Source organism: Sabethes cyaneus, chromosome 2, assembly GCF_943734655.1.
Source record: "Sabethes cyaneus chromosome 2, idSabCyanKW18_F2, whole genome shotgun sequence".
In the NCBI taxonomy this organism is placed as follows: Eukaryota; Metazoa; Arthropoda; class Insecta; order Diptera; family Culicidae; genus Sabethes; species Sabethes cyaneus.
The window spans coordinates 174,652,697-174,669,367 of NC_071354.1; the positions used below are offsets into that span (position 1 = coordinate 174,652,697).

The window sequence follows — 16,671 nt, forward strand, 5'->3', positions numbered from 1 at the left end:
TAGCCCAGGACCAAGTACAATGGAGAGGAATTCTTGATAAGGCAAGAGCCAACCCATTAATCTACTCTTTAAAGGAACTCTAATTGGTCTTCCTTGCATACCTGAAAACATAAAAATGCATCCGTTTTATTTGCATATAAAAATGCACTGATGCACTTATGTTTGGGCCTTTAATCACGATGTCAAAAAAGATATCTGTGAGCTGACAAACTCGGTTCATCAGACTTGCCAATTACGGACCTCTTTTGTGATAGCACTTACAAAAGTGGGTTGTTAGATTAATTACATTGACATCGTTGGAAGTAAGGTATTCAAGTTGGCACTCACCTCTATTATTGGTGTCCGAGTTGTCCCGTATCGCATGGTGTGCGTCGGCGAACCTCTGCTTTCTTCTATTCGTTGGGACGGATCAACCGCGATCGATCTAAGTGGAGCGAATGTTGTCTATTTTTTTGGAAGGATTGTCCTTTTAGGCTGACCTGACCATTCTTCGTGCCGATCGCGTTTTTGGATTGTTATTTTACTTCCGTAGGATCCCATAAAAAGTATTCAAAAATATTTGTTAATATTTAAAATCAACTATGTTTTAAAATTTTCATTGAAACGATATACAGTATTCTGAAGCAAAACGTATTCTCTCAAATTTTTGATTGTAAATATTGTAATTCTGGCAAAAATCTAACTTACAGTTAAGATATCATACTAAGTGCAGAATATAACACTAACATGACTCTCCGTTTTCCTCTGTCTACCGTCTTCAGGTTCATGCGCGCTGAAACCAACACCCGAGGAACTTCGGCGGATCACTTTCGCTACCTGCTGAATCGCCCGGCCGGTGATTCAACGCCCACCACACCAATCATCTACCAGCGCATGCACAGCAATGATTCCGGCAAGAGCAGCGACAAGGATAACCGGAACTACGAATGACTAGACACTCCTTCAGTGGGCTCAAACGTCAGCTCACCCTCCCAGCAGCCGGGCGGTTTCGGATCAAATACCGTACTCTCGAACCCTCGCTACTATTCAAGCTTGGCGAATCGCTACCGCAAATCTTCCAGCCCTGCGCGACAGTGCCTCGGCGGTGCTGGAAACTATGCCACCACAGGTAGAACTTCTCGAATAATGAATGCCAAGCTAGGTACCGGTAGTAGCAATCTGGTAAAAAACTTGAAAAATTCGGAAATTCGAAGAAGTTCGGCTGCTGGATTTAGTGCAGCCTCCCAACGACCTCCATTGCCGCCGAAGATTGAAACTCGTTGCCACAGCTATGAAGGGCTGTTGGGTGATGACAAAAAACGAGTCACTGAAGGACAAGATCGAGTGGATAGCAAAGTTCCTATATCCAAATCTGCCGAAAACACTCCTGAAACGACCAAATCAACTGAAGAGTCTGTCAAAACGAAGAACCGAAGATCACGCAGCATGGACGATCTATTCGACGATGATCGTGATCTGGCGAAATTTCTCGAGAACACTCAAAGCATGGAAAATCTACAGCCAGAGTCTACGCCGGTGACAGAACCGATAGAACAACCAGAGTCGCCAGTAAAATTGATGAACAACATCTGCCTTAATCGACGATTCCAAGAGCCATCGATAGAGGTTGATCACATCGTTTCAGCTCGAACAGCAGAAACGGCATCACCTGAGTCGTGCTACGAACAGCCTTGTGAAAATGAAACCATCATTATCGACAGTACCATGCGAACTGGCGACAGCAAGCCCGAGCCCAAATCTCCTTCCGATGAAGATGTTTTATCCACAACTTCTTCGGTGCATTCGTTCACTTCGTCTAGCGATGCCACCAGCGGAAGCAAGAAATCCAATACGCCCTTTATCAATAAGTACGTGAAAAAGGTAAAATCTCTAATGAAAAAATGATACCTTTTATTTGGGCATGCCTCTCGAATATAACGGAAAATCATCTTAATGGTAATTATGTGCCCTAAAGTTGATGTGTTCGAAACGAAACATCTATATTGAACGTAAAAGAAACAATTGTGATCTTATAGAACTATTCTTCGATAATATTTATGCACCACAACAACGAATATAAATGTATATTCTTTATCATAGTTTTTAGTCGTACCTGTACAAAATCAGTAAAAATGTAACTACAATTTTAGCACAGCTTAAACAGCAACTGACACTTTGGTTCATTGTATTATTCATAAACATAATGAAAAAAGCAAAAATATATGTGATTTATTCGCGCGCGTGCGAAAATTAATTAAGGGTAAAATATCATCACTTTGATTAAGTTTGCAGAATAAGATTGCCGATTATATTTCTGTCGCAAGAAAAGCGAAAGTGGTTTTCTTTATTGTTCATAATACACAACAGTTGCTCGGCTAGAAGTCACTTTTAACGCGGTTATAGCTTTTTTGTATAAGGAGCAAAAAGAGGGACTTTTTTATGCAATTAACTACTTGAAGACAATGTCTTTCTAAAAATCATAAAAGCACCCTAGTATTTGTAATCTTACATTATTACGTTGTAGTTGAGAAGCAAAAGAAGAATTGTCCAATTTCCAATAATTATAACAATAAATGTCATTTGTTATAACATGCGCACAGTTAAAGATAGTTTGCTAGGCACTCGTTGCGCACTTTTCGATGTAAATTTCCTTTGTAAAATAATATAAACGAGCAGTGAAATGCATGATTAATTATAACTGCTAAACTTTTCAGGTCAATAATATAAGTTCTGTAAATGTGACTTTAATGAACGGAATAAAATTTTTGAAGCTTCAAAACAGCATTTTGGCTTTGCATTTTTCCGAAATAAATAATACTTGTCATCTGCATTTTTCTACCACAAAATAAACATACTTACCTTATTCTTCTGGAAAACTGCACATCCAGAAATTTACTAACAAAATGTCGACCAGGATGCTTGTACTTGTTGAAAACGGCGAAATTTTTTGAATACCACCAAGAAAAATGCTTACCGACGACTCTCTGAATAGTGGAGCAATGTTATTACAGAAGTCTTAACCGCCATAACAGTACATCAACATCTGTAGCTGTAGCTATGATTCTGCACAACTATTACTGATGTGATATCATAATGGCTCAAACAGATGTTTCTTTTTCATATCATGATATTTAACTCATTAAATATAACTCATCATTAACTGTGCTCGTCATCATCTGACTCCACATTCAAAGCACTGTTTTCCTGCATTGCTATAGAGCTCTTCGGGTATCTCACAGCAATGATATTTGAAGGTAACTGGTTAAAGTTGTATAGGAAGCAATTTATGGACAGTGTGTCAGACACTAGCATCAGTAGAATTGGCACTGACGGCGTAGGTTGGCACTGGAAAAAATGCCCTATTTCGGCAGCAGTTGGCAACGATTGATTTGACCTATCGAGAGCATTAATCATTACATCAAAATATTAAATAATTCCAAACATCTTACCTTCTAACCAGTATCCGGTGCTCAGGTGGCGTCGGTCTACTTTTCCGGAAAACGGATCCATCGGCAGTGTACATATCAAAAGAAAACTTTAACTGGTTGTCCTCTCTATCTACATCGGCCAGCGAATCATTCAAAGTACTTTTAATAACATTGAAACTGTGAAAAAGTTCATTAAACTTCTTAAGTTTAGAGTTAAATATATTGTTTGATTTGTTGATAACACCTTCGTTATGTTCAGAGCAAACTTCAATGGAACTAGCACGTTTCCGTTTTGTCTTACTTTGCTCAAAGTGTAACGAACTAGTTTCAATAGAATCTGCACGTTTTCGTTTTGCTTCACTTTGCTCAGAGTGAACAGGTGTTGTCTGAAACATGATGCTGTTTCTCAAACTCAACATAGAACGCTTTATCTCGTCATACTTTATTGGATCAATAGTACTATCGGTTTCATCTATCAGAGGGTTGGGTTGATGCAGCATTTCATACAGATTACGCCAGATACATTTTTGGTCTTCATCCAGCTCTCTGCCGGATTCCATATCAGACTCATACTCTCTGTTCGCATCATATTTCAACAGATAGAAACCACTTCTCATTAAGATATTGTAAACAAGATACTCTTCCAAATCTAGTGAATCAGGATATCCTAGGAAAAGCATATACGCTTGTTCCATTGACACGATAACCGAACTCCAATAGACTATCAGTCGGTTCTGTAAACCGTTTTGGAACTTAGTAAAATTATTGATACTAAAATTGTTAAAGCAAACCATTTACCATTTCCATGAGATGCAAAGCTTCATACCCGTTGAGATATAAATTTTTATTCTCCTGATATCCAAAAACATTCCACTTGCCTTGAGCTTTTAGAATTCTGACGCGCTTCCTGTCGTTCTCCCATTCACCTTTCGAGTACAAATCTTCTCTGTCAACATGTTGTTGGGAAAGAATTTGTCGAAACTCCTCTGCAAACCCCGGACAAGGTACAAGATATCAGTAAAAAAAAATTGGTAGTTTTAACTAAATAACTAGTGAGAAGCTAACATTACCTTTTAGCTGAATAATTTCGTTCTGGTGTGCGGACTCCTCTTCCGGTAAGACTAGACGATTGAGAGAGGTGTGCGGTTGGAAATCAGTCATATAATGAGCCAGCAAATCGCGACCACTGGAATAAAGGCAGGATGTTAACAAGTGATAAAATGAACCTATTTCAATCAAACCTTAGAAGTGACCGGCAACTTGGAATCTCGGAAACTGATTGTTCGGTGCTCATGTTCATTTTTTGCGCCAAACACTCTTACGAGCCTGGCACTAGGCGCTACCAGCATTGGATTTCGTAGCCTAATTGAACCGAAACGAAAACTTGCAATCTCTAAAATAACGCCAGTAATCCGGCAGAACCTTAGAGGAAAACTTAGACCAAACTATCACATTATCTTTAAATTTGAATTATTTTTGTTATCTTTTGCTGCCAGAGATGCCATATTTTCTAAAAAAATGTCTGCAACTGCTCGAAAACCGGAAAAATCGAGCAGAATTTTCTGGTTTGAAAATAATCTGCGAAAATCTGCACACTTTTTTAGGAAGTCTGTGAAAGTTTAAAGAGCTTCGAACAAAAATCTGCAACAAAACAATAAAAGTCCTAAAAACTGCAAATATCTGCAAATTTATAATGATCTGCAAGACCGTTCCAAAAATCTGGAATTTGCAGACAAATCTGCAAATCTGGTATCCCTGTTTGCTGCTTTTATCTTTTCGATAAACATCAGAAACAGGTTTTTACAGAGATGCCAGATGTTTCTGAAATCATTATAGATAGATTGCTCGAATACCGAAACACTGCACGAAAAATCTAAAAAAGCCTTTACCGGGCCTTTCAAGGGAGCTACCGTAAATGCACCTATTATAGCTCTGCGCATAGTGCCTATAATTATGCGCACCCCACATTTCAGTCAAAACTTCCAAATTCCTGCAAATTCTTATCTTAACTAATAAATCTTGGAAAATATGTGTACATAGAGCTATTCATTTGAGAATGCTACGATTTTTAAGAAAAATATTCGGTGCGCAGAATTAGGTACGTTTACGCACAGAGAACATATTAACAGACTCGAAGAAAGTAATCGATTTTGTGTGTGTAAAATCTGTCGGTGGCGCCCTCCAGAAATAGTTTGCCAAATGATGTATAAAAAATATGCATATAGGGATTGCTAATGTGTGACTGTACTAGTGGTTTGTGTGCATCATGAAAAATTTTTAGCAGCGAAAAAAAAATTGGAGATGCAAACAAACCGCGTATACGTATACCCCAAGCTAGACTGCCCTCGGAATCCATTGATCAAGTAAAAGCACAGTATGCTGGCTGGTTCCAAATTGTCACCATTCATGGATGTTTATGTTTATAAAATTTGGACAATTTCACACCCCTTAGGATACAGTATAGATCATTTCGCGATGACGTCATTTTGCCGTCAAATGACACCACTTGGTGGTTTGTTTACATGTTTTTTGTCACATCCAGCGGTTTCGATTTGAAATTTCGTGAAGGATTACTGCATCAGGTGCTTTAAAATGCATGTAAGGTGCTTTCTCTTAAATAAAAACTATAATTTTTGATCATTATTTGCCGGACAAAGATAGAAAACTCAATTCAAACTTTAACACCATGTAAACAAACCACCAAGTGCTGTCAAAAAGTGTGGTTAGGAGCTCCCGTGTAATGATATAGATATTTTCTTGTCTGCCATCGGATTTCGAGCAGTTTATTCAAGTTTTCGTGTAGTTCTAGAATCATCTGGCATCTCTGGTAGTAGCTGCATTTTTGCGAGAAAGCTGGCATCCCTAGCAGCCATTATGAATGTTATGAATGAATGAATCATTCATGTATGTACATCTACTACCTCTAATTTTATAACGATTTTTAAACACTATTTTTTTTCATTGAATGATGCCTAACGACAAAAAGTATCCTTGAACTATAGTTACTATATATATAGTTCGGCGGATAGAAAATCGGGAGCCAAATAAACGTCAAAAGCGGAGCCAAAAGCTTTTCAAAATCCAAAATGCAGGAGTAATGTTAAAAAAATACACTTTATTTTCATAGAACTTGTCATTTTCAACACCCGCCAGTGATTATTTTTCGTAAAAACCTGCACATTTCACCATAATTTCAAATTTAATTTCATAAATCAGGGATGCCAATTCGCCTGGTTTTCTATCCGCCGAACTATATATATAGTAACTATACCTTGAACCTATGCATAATTATCTGTGCACGAAGCGAACCAACACTACTGAGTTGCCTGTTTGTAGCTAACCTTGGATCGAAACGAAAGAATTTTATGTACAATCACAGGCTACCCTATCAAGCAGAGCTGCCATAAATACAGATATTTGTGCATGCATAAATTTGGGACCCTGCCGTTTTCTCCGGAGTATTTAATTTTCTCGATCTAATCTTTTAAATAACATAAATAGTTTATGGACTACTTTAAAATTCAGGAACATTAGTAGAGCCAGAAATCACAGCAACTGAAATAATTGATGGGTCCCATATTTATGCATGCACAAATATCTGTATTTGTGGCAGCTCTGCTATCAAGTACCAACACAAACTCCCTGTTGGCTAATTTTTACCTGATAAATATCAAGTTGTCTCGAAATTCATTTCAAGATGTTGAAAAAGAAAATATAAACATTAATGTATTATTGAATGAAGGGTTGAAGGCCATATTTCTTCCTGCGTAGTTTGTCTTCCGATCGTATGAGAAAGGCTATTAAAAGTTGAAATTAGACGAGAGTTTCAATTGATAGAACGTATCAATCAATCGATCAAGAATTTCGAACATTTAAAACAACACTCGTTTAATTTGGGATTTTCTGTTTACTTAAATCTATTCTTCTTTCCTTTATTTGATTATTAAAATGTGTTTCATAACGAAGAATTCTTTACTTTTTGCTGTTGCTGTTATATCAATTTAAGGGGCGATTTTCCTTCTCACTGTTATTTACAAGTCATCGGCAAGTACAGTTTTGTAGTTGACTTTTTCAACAGCATTCATCGATTTATGAAAACTGCACCTAGCTGAGGGCGAATCTTTCGTGGGGCACGAAAAAATTGGGCGAACAAGTCACAAAAATCAACGTTCCGGACTGATCGGATTGATCTCGAAACTAGCTCCTTGTCGATGATTGAATTGATTGGAAAAATATACCTTTAAATAGGCAATTTATTGAAATGCTGAACCAGTGCCGAGGACAGAAAAGCGCAATTTTCGCACGTTTGGCTGGGAAAGGAAACGACTATTCTTATTCAAACGAAGGATCGAAATACGCACATTAATATATAGATAGGAGCGTGCAAGTCACCTTATGAAACAGGAATTTCCTGCACTTTCTGTGTAAGATTTTCGACCTCTTTCTTGGAGGCTTCCTCAAAGTTCTCCGTTAATTCGGGCACATCATCGTCGTCCTCGGCAACGGCAGCACTTGCCAATTTCTTCAATTGGTTAAGTCCTTCCGGTCCCAACTGAGAGATGATGCTAGGCAACATTTCTGTGATCGGCTTTGTTTCGCTGTGTCCAGTGATGGCGAATGTGTTGGTAGCGAGCGAGGCTTGTGTCTTGGGATTATTAAAGTGGATAACAGTGCCATCATTTTTGATCATATTAACTTCTTCAATTCCCGGGATGGTATTCACACCTAGCTTTTTAAGAGACAGCTGCAACTTCTTATCGTCCACTGCGGAATTTGTGTGCACAATCTTCTTCTTGCGACGGGGCATTCCTTTTCCACCGATACGCACCTCAGCCTGCAGTTTCTTCAACTTTTCCGCGTTCATTGTAACTGGTTTGATGATTTCACTGCGAAAACAGGCAAGAAACGATAATAATTATTAAAAATTGAGAACTTTTCGTCTTTTACAAAGAAAACGCACATGTGAAAAATCTGACAATTTTCAGTCGAAGAGAGCAAGTTTATGTAGAGTGCGCTGCAAGCATTGATTTTCGTTAGACTAGTTTCCTAAATTAGACAAGCTTGAAGTTGCTGCCAATATAAAATCCCAGTTGGCAAATTTAAGATTTTAGGGGTTGTAAAACAGTAACTCATTTTGTTTAGGGCCTCGTTTAAATATTACGTGCCACCAAAAACGTCGTTCATGAACCCCTCACTCTGTTGTGAGTTTTTTAGTTCAACAGTGAGTGAGATTTTTAGTTCAACAATAAGGTTTGTTATTTCGAATAATTGCTAGTTTCTATCAAAGAAAAAATTATAGAATCAAAAATAATATGGTTCAAAGAAACACATCAAAGATCTCTTCCTCACCTCTGCTTGTCTCATTGGCTTTCAGAATAACCATCGAATCTGTCAAAAATAACCATGATTCAGAGCAGGGTTATTTTCGACAGAAGGTGAAATAACCATCGAACTGTCAAGTTTTAACTAAAAAGTTAAATATTACACGAAATGGTTCATAGCCTGGAATAGGAATAGATGGAAACTCCGCAATGCATCTAACCAGCTTTTTACGAGCCAAAATGGCGGACGGTGTTCGTGATATTTGGACAGCATTTTTGACATTTCCTAAAAACATTGCACATTTTCTTTCCGCACGTTCTTTCAGTTTTACCGAAAACGTGCGGTCTAAGAAAATGACAAAAATGCTTTTTAAATATTACGAACACCGATTAAGCCGTCCGCCATGGGTTCGAATCTTAGTAGAATCAAGCCATTCGATGTCAAGTGACTTTAGCATGGGTGTATTCTCAGGCCCCTCCATTTACCCTTCCTTCGTGCTGAATTCTATATTTACCCTCTGAAGCCTCTTGACAGTGCAAATGTCCCTCCTATAGTTAAGTGTACTGGTCAGAGGTACGAATGAGTCCTCGCCAGGGACGGCTATAATATGGGATAGTGCTGGCAGCGAGGAATAAGTGGGTAAAGTAGATCAAGCTTTGCAGGAAGGGTAAACCCCAATACACGCAAGCACGCATACAATTTAAAATAAGCATACACACTTAATTCCAAAATAAAGTCTCGGTAAAGTAAAATACCGAACTACACAAAAATAGGCCTATTTTCCCGTGATATCGGTGAACATTTCTGGTTTTACCGTAACTTGGAAAATTATTTTACTGAGATATCGGAAATGAAGCTTATTTACCGAGATACTGCAATCTTATTTGCCAAGAAGATCAGTGAAACAGTAAACCCCCGAGCTCAGTAAAATAAAGTGCCGAATCTAGGTACTTCAATATCTTTTTAACGAAATTTCGTTAAATGCTGCTGAAAAAAGCCACAAACCTTTTTTACCGAGATTTCGGAAAGCAATGTCAAAAATTAACTGTGCGCGATCGACAGCAGTTTCGTTACCGGTGAAGTTAGAATGGCTATCATTCGGTCTAAGAACCCTACCAGAGGCTGTAAGCGCACGCGTGATGCAGCCGCAACACAGGAAAATCCTTTGAACGGGTTGGTGCAATGGATTGGAGTAAGTTTTTTTAATTACTGTACTGAATTTTGGAAGATAAAATATGAATAACATTTCTCTAGGTTGACGATTCCCTCCCAACGCATAACGTGAATCCAGTGCTAATAATTCGTGGTGAGATGTTGCAGTGTGGAGGCCAATGCGTCATCTCATGGAAAGAATACAACATCCCCGTGGGCTGCTGCCATGCAGTAGTAGGCTTTCTTAGACTATGCGAATGTTACGATGTATTTGCCACCAACTGCATGCCCAACGACAAGCAATTCTTTGTGTTTATCAGAGCAACAATTTTTTTCAATAGGCAAATTGACCACTACAGGTGAAAAATTTGCTCGTTCTACGTGGTTCTACCATTAACTATACTATTACACTGTTAAACTGTTAAACAATAATTGTTACAAATAAGAAAATATTGGTTAATTATGATAGTTTTATTCAAAATTTTATTGATTTTCATAAACTTTAAAAATACCGAGTTTTCAGCATATTAATACCGTAGTTCGGCATTTTCAGCTAGTGTTTTACAGAAAATCTCGTTAAAATTTGACAGTTTGGGTCGCTTACGCTTTACGAATATTCGGCAATTTCAGCCGAGTTTCAGTATTGATTGCCGGATATCTTGGAAAAATAATACCGAGATTGTCGGTAAAGTTTGACAGTTGTTTGATGTTTTGGATTTCCAAGATCTCGGCGTTTCAATGTTTTACCGAGATTTTCACCGAGATCTCAGCTGTTGGGATCTCGGCAATTTATTTTACCGTGCTCGGTGATAAAATCTAAGTGTGTATCGCTCACTCAATAGCGATTATAGCAAAAAGAAATGCAGTGCAGGTCATACAGCAAACACCCGGGCGATATTACAATAGATAAACTATACTGGTCGCAGTAATGAGTCCACACATGAAAAAAAAGCCGTCCGCCATTTTGATGGTTTGTAAAAAGCTGAATAGAGCACAGGGCATTTGAGGGGCTAAGGCTACGATGTTATTGACTCCAGCGATTAATCGGTTTTCTAGATGTCGTTCAAATATTACATATCGCAGCAGGGGTTGAGGGTATGTTCAATTTCTGTTACAAATTGTTACGCTTTTTCCGGGGCGAGGGGGCTTTGAGCGATAATGTTACGCGTAACAAACAAAAATATTGAAAAAAATAAACTGATTAGAAAATATATACGAAATTACTCAGAAACTAATTACTCGACATTTGTCAGTTAAATTGCATTAAGTTAGTGTGTCGCAAACATCGGCAGAGTGATCGAGCATACATATACAGTCAACTTTCGTTCGTTGGGCTATCTTTAACTGGGCTACGTTTTAATCGGGCTCCCGTTAATTGGGCTATAGCCCATCTAAAACGAAGTCAAACGTCATTTCTGACAGCGTATTTTTTCTTCCGAGGGGCTCTTGAATATAGTTCATTCAAGTGTAAAAAATAATTTATATAGAAAATATTAAAATTAATTGAATGGAAAACAATTGCATAATATCGTTTGCCGATCCCTTATGAACTTGACCCTCCTATTTTTAGCATCACGGTGAAACAATTAAAAATGCCAGTATATATTAACATTTTAGCATGAAATTCAGCTATTTACTTGTTAAACAATCTAGAACTAAATTTCAACAATGAAAAGATTAGGTTCCTCTTTGATTCTGTATTTAACATAAGTGTATATTTTTATAAACCTTTCTGCGACGATATCGACAAAAACAATCGATATATCCCTCGGTTTTGACATCTCAGCCCAATTAACGAAAGTCTTTCACTAAACGGGCTAAGAGCTTAGTGCAATTAGCGAAAGTTGACTGTACAGCTGTAAAAGTTACGCGTTACGGGTACGGATGAGGGTGTAAGGAAAGATTGTTACAAAGGGGTGGAGGGCTTGTAAAAATGGTGTTTTCGGCGTTACGTTACGACGGCTCCCTAAAGCATGTAAAAGTCGCAATTCAACTTTATGGCAGCTTCGTTATTATTATCTTAATAACATTATTAATTATTATTTTTAAAAACAAAATCTTTGTCCAGACGAAGGTTGAATAAAATCATTTCTCAAAGCGTTCAATCCACCTCCTCGACATCGCTATCTTGGTCTACAGAGTTTGACAGTACCCCCATTAAGTTGGACCCCTCAGTATTGTACCCCAAACAACAATGGCCGTCGCATTGATTTTCTATGAAGTGATTTTCCGCCCAGTGTTTTTGACGTTTCAGATTCAGTCACAGCGACGTGCCGGGGGGTCGGTTCAATCAGCAAGAAACTGTTCTTTGGATAATTTGTGTGTAAAATATTGTGCTTTGCAGGTTGCAGCTGTACCTGGATTAATCCAGATTATTTTCTGTAATGCCAATGTATATGACAAAACAAAACAGCAACATTGCAATTGTCAGTCTTTCTCTTTCTTACTCACAGCATTCGCATTGTCGCACTTTTTGTGCCAGTCCGACCCCCCGGCACGTCGCCATTTTTCTGTAACTGAAACTGAAACATCAAAAACACTGGGCGGGAAATCACTTCATAGAAAATCAATGCGACGGCCATTGTTGTTTGGGGTACAATATTGGGGGGTCCAACTTAATGGGGGTACTGTCAAACTCTGAAGACCAAGATAGCGATGTCGAGGAGGTGTGCCAGTCGCACTTTTAAACTGCGGTGTCCAGTAAGGTGCAAAATGCGGGATATTTTTTGTAATAAAATTAATTGTGATTAATTTTCTCGTTTTGAGGTGTTTTTTGATAGAGTGTGTGTATTGTTCGTTTTCCCTTTTCCGGATTTGGAGCTGTCAAAAATTTAGACGAGCCTCGTGGCAAATTTAAGGTAGCACTTTTTTCGCTCATTTTCGCTTTTGTTTTATGGATTTTTTCGATTTTTTCTAAAAATATTAGGAATAAATAGTTAAATTTCATAGTTTTAGTAATCAAGATAAAATAAATTTATATTTTCTCTGCAATACCAATAAATATTTGCGATAAATTCGAATAGTAAATTAAATTATCCACGTCCCGTGCCAAAGGTACATAAAATAAAATATTTTTACTGTGCGCTGCGAATGTTGGGAATGTTGACACATTTTGCATCGTAACATAAAATCAGCAACTTTTGCTGTAATTAATCTACCTTCAACACACGCAACGCAGTAACAATAGTGGTACTATTTTCGATTGGTTGGTTGGAACTTTCTTGTTTACGTCTAGTTTTCGTGTGTAGAACATTTTTCTTTTAAATTTACGACAAACTGTTTCAGTTCCGTGATTTGCAAACGGAGATTATTCTGCAAGATAAGGTATGTACATATCTTGAAACTAAATGATATGCAGAATTGAGAATTCTAGACCTTTCATTGGAAAATTTTTGTTACCTAGTGTTCATGAACGTCACACATATTATTTACTTCGTATATTTTTCATTGAAATATTGAACAATAGGTTTTTTTTACTTTAGCACAGCGGATACCATGGATGCAGAAAAGTCCAGTAGTAGTTCTTTTGAGGACCTGTCGAATCTCAACGAACAAGAACGAGCTGAGATGAACTCTTCTGCGGAACAAGATCAAAAAGATAAGGCAGCTGAGCACAAAAATGACGTTATGGACATTCTGGGCAACGGGTCTCTGTTGAAAAAGGTGCTGAGGGAGGGCCAGGGCGAACGACCTGAAAGTCGTGATATTGCAGTTGTTAATTTCGTCGGACGACTTGAAGATGGTACTCTGGTGGAGGAGCAGCAAAATTGTGTGGTTCAGATTGATGACGTCGAAGTGGTACAGGGTCTGGATATGGCACTTAAGCTAATGAACGTAGGCGAACAAGCTGAGGTAGTGGTTGGCGCACGGTTCGCCTATGGTGAACATGGACTTAAGGACGAGGAGCATCCTGAACGAAACGTTCCACCAAATGCGAAAGTTATCTACACAGTCGAGCTTCTGTCGACCAAAGAAGAAAGTGACCTCGAGAGTAAATCGTATGGCGCACGGAAAGAGATTGGTAACAAAAAACGTCTAAGAGGAAACTTTTGGATGAAGCGACAGGAATATAATTTAGCTATTCAAAGCTACCGCCGAGCACTGGAGTACCTAGATGAAAGTGAGGGCGGTATAACAAACCCGACGGCTAGTGGCGACCTGGAGGTAAAAATTGAAAAATTAATTGCAAAAATATTTTTTTTTGATTTGCACATACATTGCAGCCTTCGAATGCAGAGTTACAAGATCTGTTAGAAGATCGCATGAAGGTTTACAATAATTTGGCTCTTGCTCAGCTCAAAATTTCAGCCTATGATGCAGCGCTGAAATCGGTTGATCATGTTTTACAGTGTCAACCAAACAATGCAAAAGCATTGTTTCGCAAAGGAAAGGTACACAAATACAGTTAACCGTGTGGTGTGCGGTGGGTATGATATAATGGTTGTTTTATGTATTTTTTTACTCTTAAGATTATGGATGCTAAAGGAGATACAAAGGCAGCAATTACCCTTCTTCAAAAAGCAGCCACTATTGACGAGGACGATAAACTGATTCAATCCGTATGTTGGCGCATTATAAGCTTAAAGACATCTGCTCAAATATTTTATTTTTAGGAACTATCGAAACTTATTCTTAAATCGAAACGGGAAGCACGCAATGAAAAAGACCTCTACCAAAAGATGCTTGGGCACGCTCAGAAATTGGAACAGAAATCAAAAGCTACGCCTGCAGCGCAGAATCGTGAGGCTTCGAAGGTAAAACGTTTCATTGCATTTAATACTAATAAAGAATCGTAAATTATTATGAAGGTCACACCGCAAAACTTCCTTACGCTTTATCTGTTGTTAATTTGATGTCTCTCTTTCAGTTCAAACTGTGGGGCTACCTGATGGGATCCATACTGATCGGTGTTGCCGGTGTAGCCATCTATCGATACAATAATAAATACTTTTAGACATCCAAAAATTAGAACGCGTAATAACAATAAGTAAATAGGACAATTGGCAGCGGTTTATTGCAAGGACACCCATTCTTGTACTTCTGAGAGCGAGCTTCGCTGCGCAATTTGAAAAGGGTTTTTGGAAGAAAGAATTACGAAACCGAAATAAGCATTTCAACCTGTTTTTCCCTTCACCTAGAGTAAAATTTTCGTACATGGAAATATTTGGGTATACTTTACTTATATAATGGCGGGTATTTAAAGTTTTCCATTGTTCTAAAATCAGAGAGAGGTTAAATTTAAGGAATGGACATGATTAGAGGAATCAGGATGTTTTTAAATCACTACAATCCTTTATAAATATTCTTACTTAATAGTGGCATCTCCGCCTAATCAGGTTCAGTGTGACAAAGTTAAAAAAAGAACAAAATATTAGTTCGGAAAAGACAAGCAAACGACGTAATTCATCTTGCATTTGTGTTGACTTATCACAACGTACGCTGCATATCTAACGTGGCGGCTTTTTTATATCGAACATTTTTAATCAATGCGATTTCACTTAGTACGTGGTCTTAGATTCGTACTGGTGATTACATATTTTCTATTATTATTGTTAGCAATACCTACAATGTAATCGTTCCCGGCTAACGTCGTCTTTTGTCATTCCAGCAGATGAATATGTACGTAAATGCGTTGAGTGTGTAGATTACTTGTATGAGAAAATAAAAGTTTATGTATGCTTATAACATTGCTAGATTGTTTATACCATTTTTGGCGGAGATCGCCTTTGAAAGAAAAAATATTAACCGATGCATCACCAGCAGCACAACAGCAGTAGGGTGGCTCGTGGCATATCAAGAAATCTACTCAATTTAAATCATTCCTGAGCTTCTCGTAGCTAATCCATTGAGGGTCGCGACACGTGCAAGTCAGCTTCGATCTGGTTGGGCCATGATCCCTCTATCTTGGTGTCAGTCTTGATATCCTTGACGACATCTGATTTCGCCGCACTGTCGTCCGGCTTCCTCACAATGTAGCCGGCCCATCATAACCTCCCGACTGTTAATAGGTTAACGATGGATATTTTTGCAAGCAGTGCCCGGAGCTCGTGGTCCATGCGCCTGCAGCAGTCTTCCCCGCTTTGATTCGAATACGGCAAGTGCAGATACATGTTTCGTAACCAAAGTTACAATCAAGTCCGTAAAGAATTTCCGGTCTAGTTATCGTTTTTGACATCGTCAGCTCCGTGCGGTTGATCGAAATGTCTTGTGGGGGAGCACAGGTAGCCTGATTTCCAGCTTCGTTGAACTTCTTACTCGTGGCAACAATCACGTTCAACGCCGTCGATAGCCACTGCCCATGGGAGGTGAACGTTGCCCTCTCTCGAGCCACTACTTCTCATACGGCGCATTGATTCTTAGCCCAATTCTCATAGCCTCTGCTTTAGTCTGCCATAGATTACCTTCGCCTTCGCAGTTTCTAGTGGTAATGTCGAAGTCGTCCGCGTGCTCTAGGAATTGGTTACTCGTTATCGCTCGCCGAATTACACCTTAGAGAATAGTGCATCCTCTAGTCACAGCACTCGGCGCGATTCGGAAGGACTCGATAGTGCCCCTGAAATGCGCACGTAGCTCATCACTCGTTCCATAAAATAGTATTGATCAGCCGCATCAGTTTATCCGGAAATAAGTTCCTGTGCAATATCTGCCACAGCAGTTCGCATTCGACTGTATCGTAAATGCCTTGAAATCCACGAGAAATTTGATGCGTGGGCCCATACACGTTACACTCTCAACATTTCTAAAGGATTTGTCGCAGTGTGCAAATTTGATCCTTAATAGCACTGGACAC

The 16,671-nt window shown here is 38.6% G+C and overlaps 5 protein-coding genes across 14 annotated transcripts in view; 3 read left to right on the forward strand and 2 right to left on the reverse strand.

Annotated features, from left to right (window-relative positions):
• LOC128738902 (NAD(+) hydrolase sarm1) overlaps positions 1 to 935 on the forward strand; it is a 95,480-nt gene extending 94,545 nt beyond the window's left edge. For all 9 annotated transcript variants that reach the window (XM_053834366.1, XM_053834369.1, XM_053834370.1 and 6 more), the window contains one exon: positions 762 to 935. In XM_053834366.1, the coding sequence (XP_053690341.1) occupies positions 762 to 930 (169 nt within the window). In that variant the 3' untranslated portion in view covers positions 931 to 935. The remainder of the gene's footprint in view (positions 1 to 761) is intronic.
• A 190-nt stretch (positions 936 to 1,125) lies between these two features.
• On the forward strand, positions 1,126 to 2,753 carry LOC128738905 (uncharacterized). Its single transcript, XM_053834376.1, has one exon. The coding sequence runs from the start codon at positions 1,126 to 1,128 to the stop codon at positions 1,882 to 1,884; it is 759 nt and encodes a 252-aa protein (XP_053690351.1). The 3' UTR covers positions 1,885 to 2,753.
• A 370-nt stretch (positions 2,754 to 3,123) lies between these two features.
• LOC128737458 (uncharacterized) lies at positions 3,124 to 4,857 on the reverse strand. Its single transcript, XM_053832095.1, has 5 exons — positions 4,649 to 4,857; positions 4,478 to 4,593; positions 4,206 to 4,393; positions 3,429 to 4,141; positions 3,124 to 3,373 (listed from the first exon to the last, which is right to left on the reverse strand). The coding sequence occupies exons 1-5, from the start codon at positions 4,705 to 4,707 to the stop codon at positions 3,136 to 3,138; spliced, it is 1,314 nt and encodes a 437-aa protein (XP_053688070.1). The 5' UTR covers positions 4,708 to 4,857; the 3' UTR covers positions 3,124 to 3,135.
• Positions 4,858 to 7,306: 2,449 nt separating this feature from the next.
• Positions 7,307 to 8,434, reverse strand: LOC128734828 (transcription factor BTF3 homolog 4-like). Its single transcript, XM_053829193.1, has 3 exons — positions 8,368 to 8,434; positions 7,800 to 8,293; positions 7,307 to 7,717 (listed from the first exon to the last, which is right to left on the reverse strand). Exon 2 carries the CDS (start codon positions 8,269 to 8,271, stop codon positions 7,801 to 7,803), a length of 471 nt encoding a protein of 156 aa, XP_053685168.1. The 5' UTR covers positions 8,272 to 8,293; positions 8,368 to 8,434; the 3' UTR covers positions 7,307 to 7,717; position 7,800.
• Positions 8,435 to 12,951: 4,517 nt separating this feature from the next.
• On the forward strand, positions 12,952 to 15,566 carry LOC128735003 (peptidyl-prolyl cis-trans isomerase FKBP8). 2 transcript variants are annotated; one of them, XM_053829451.1, is made up of 6 exons: positions 12,952 to 13,205; positions 13,369 to 14,045; positions 14,105 to 14,272; positions 14,351 to 14,440; positions 14,495 to 14,635; positions 14,749 to 15,566. In XM_053829451.1, the coding sequence occupies exons 2-6, from the start codon at positions 13,377 to 13,379 to the stop codon at positions 14,833 to 14,835; spliced, it is 1,155 nt and encodes a 384-aa protein (XP_053685426.1). In that variant the 5' UTR covers positions 12,952 to 13,205; positions 13,369 to 13,376; the 3' UTR covers positions 14,836 to 15,566. The 2 variants fall into 2 exon arrangements, with proteins under 2 accessions (XP_053685426.1, XP_053685425.1); XM_053829450.1 differs by having other exon boundaries at positions 12,953 to 13,205; positions 13,364 to 14,045.
• The last annotated feature ends 1,105 nt before the right edge of the window (positions 15,567 to 16,671 follow it).

Bases quoted from the DNA above. Each gene is read 5' to 3' on its own strand.
- LOC128737458 (XM_053832095.1), bottom strand. From the start codon at position 4,707: ATGAACATGAGCACCGAACAATCAGTTTCCGAGATTCCAAGTTGCCGG. The intron at 4,594-4,648 runs GTTTGATTGAAA...CCTTTATTCCAG, and splicing joins AGTTGCCGGTCACTTCTAAG to TGGTCGCGATTTGCTGGCTC. The intron at 3,374-3,428 runs GTAAGATGTTTG...TGCTCTCGATAG, and splicing joins CACCGGATACTGGTTAGAAG to GTCAAATCAATCGTTGCCAA.
- LOC128738905 (XM_053834376.1), top strand. From the start codon at position 1,126: ATGAATGCCAAGCTAGGTACCGGTAGTAGCAATCTGGTAAAAAACTTG.
- LOC128734828 (XM_053829193.1), bottom strand. From the start codon at position 8,271: ATGAACGCGGAAAAGTTGAAGAAACTGCAGGCTGAGGTGCGTATCGGT.
- LOC128735003 (XM_053829451.1), top strand. From the start codon at position 13,377: ATGGATGCAGAAAAGTCCAGTAGTAGTTCTTTTGAGGACCTGTCGAAT. The intron at 14,441-14,494 runs GTATGTTGGCGC...TTTTATTTTTAG, and splicing joins ACGATAAACTGATTCAATCC to GAACTATCGAAACTTATTCT. The intron at 14,636-14,748 runs GTAAAACGTTTC...TCTCTCTTTCAG, and splicing joins AGAATCGTGAGGCTTCGAAG to TTCAAACTGTGGGGCTACCT.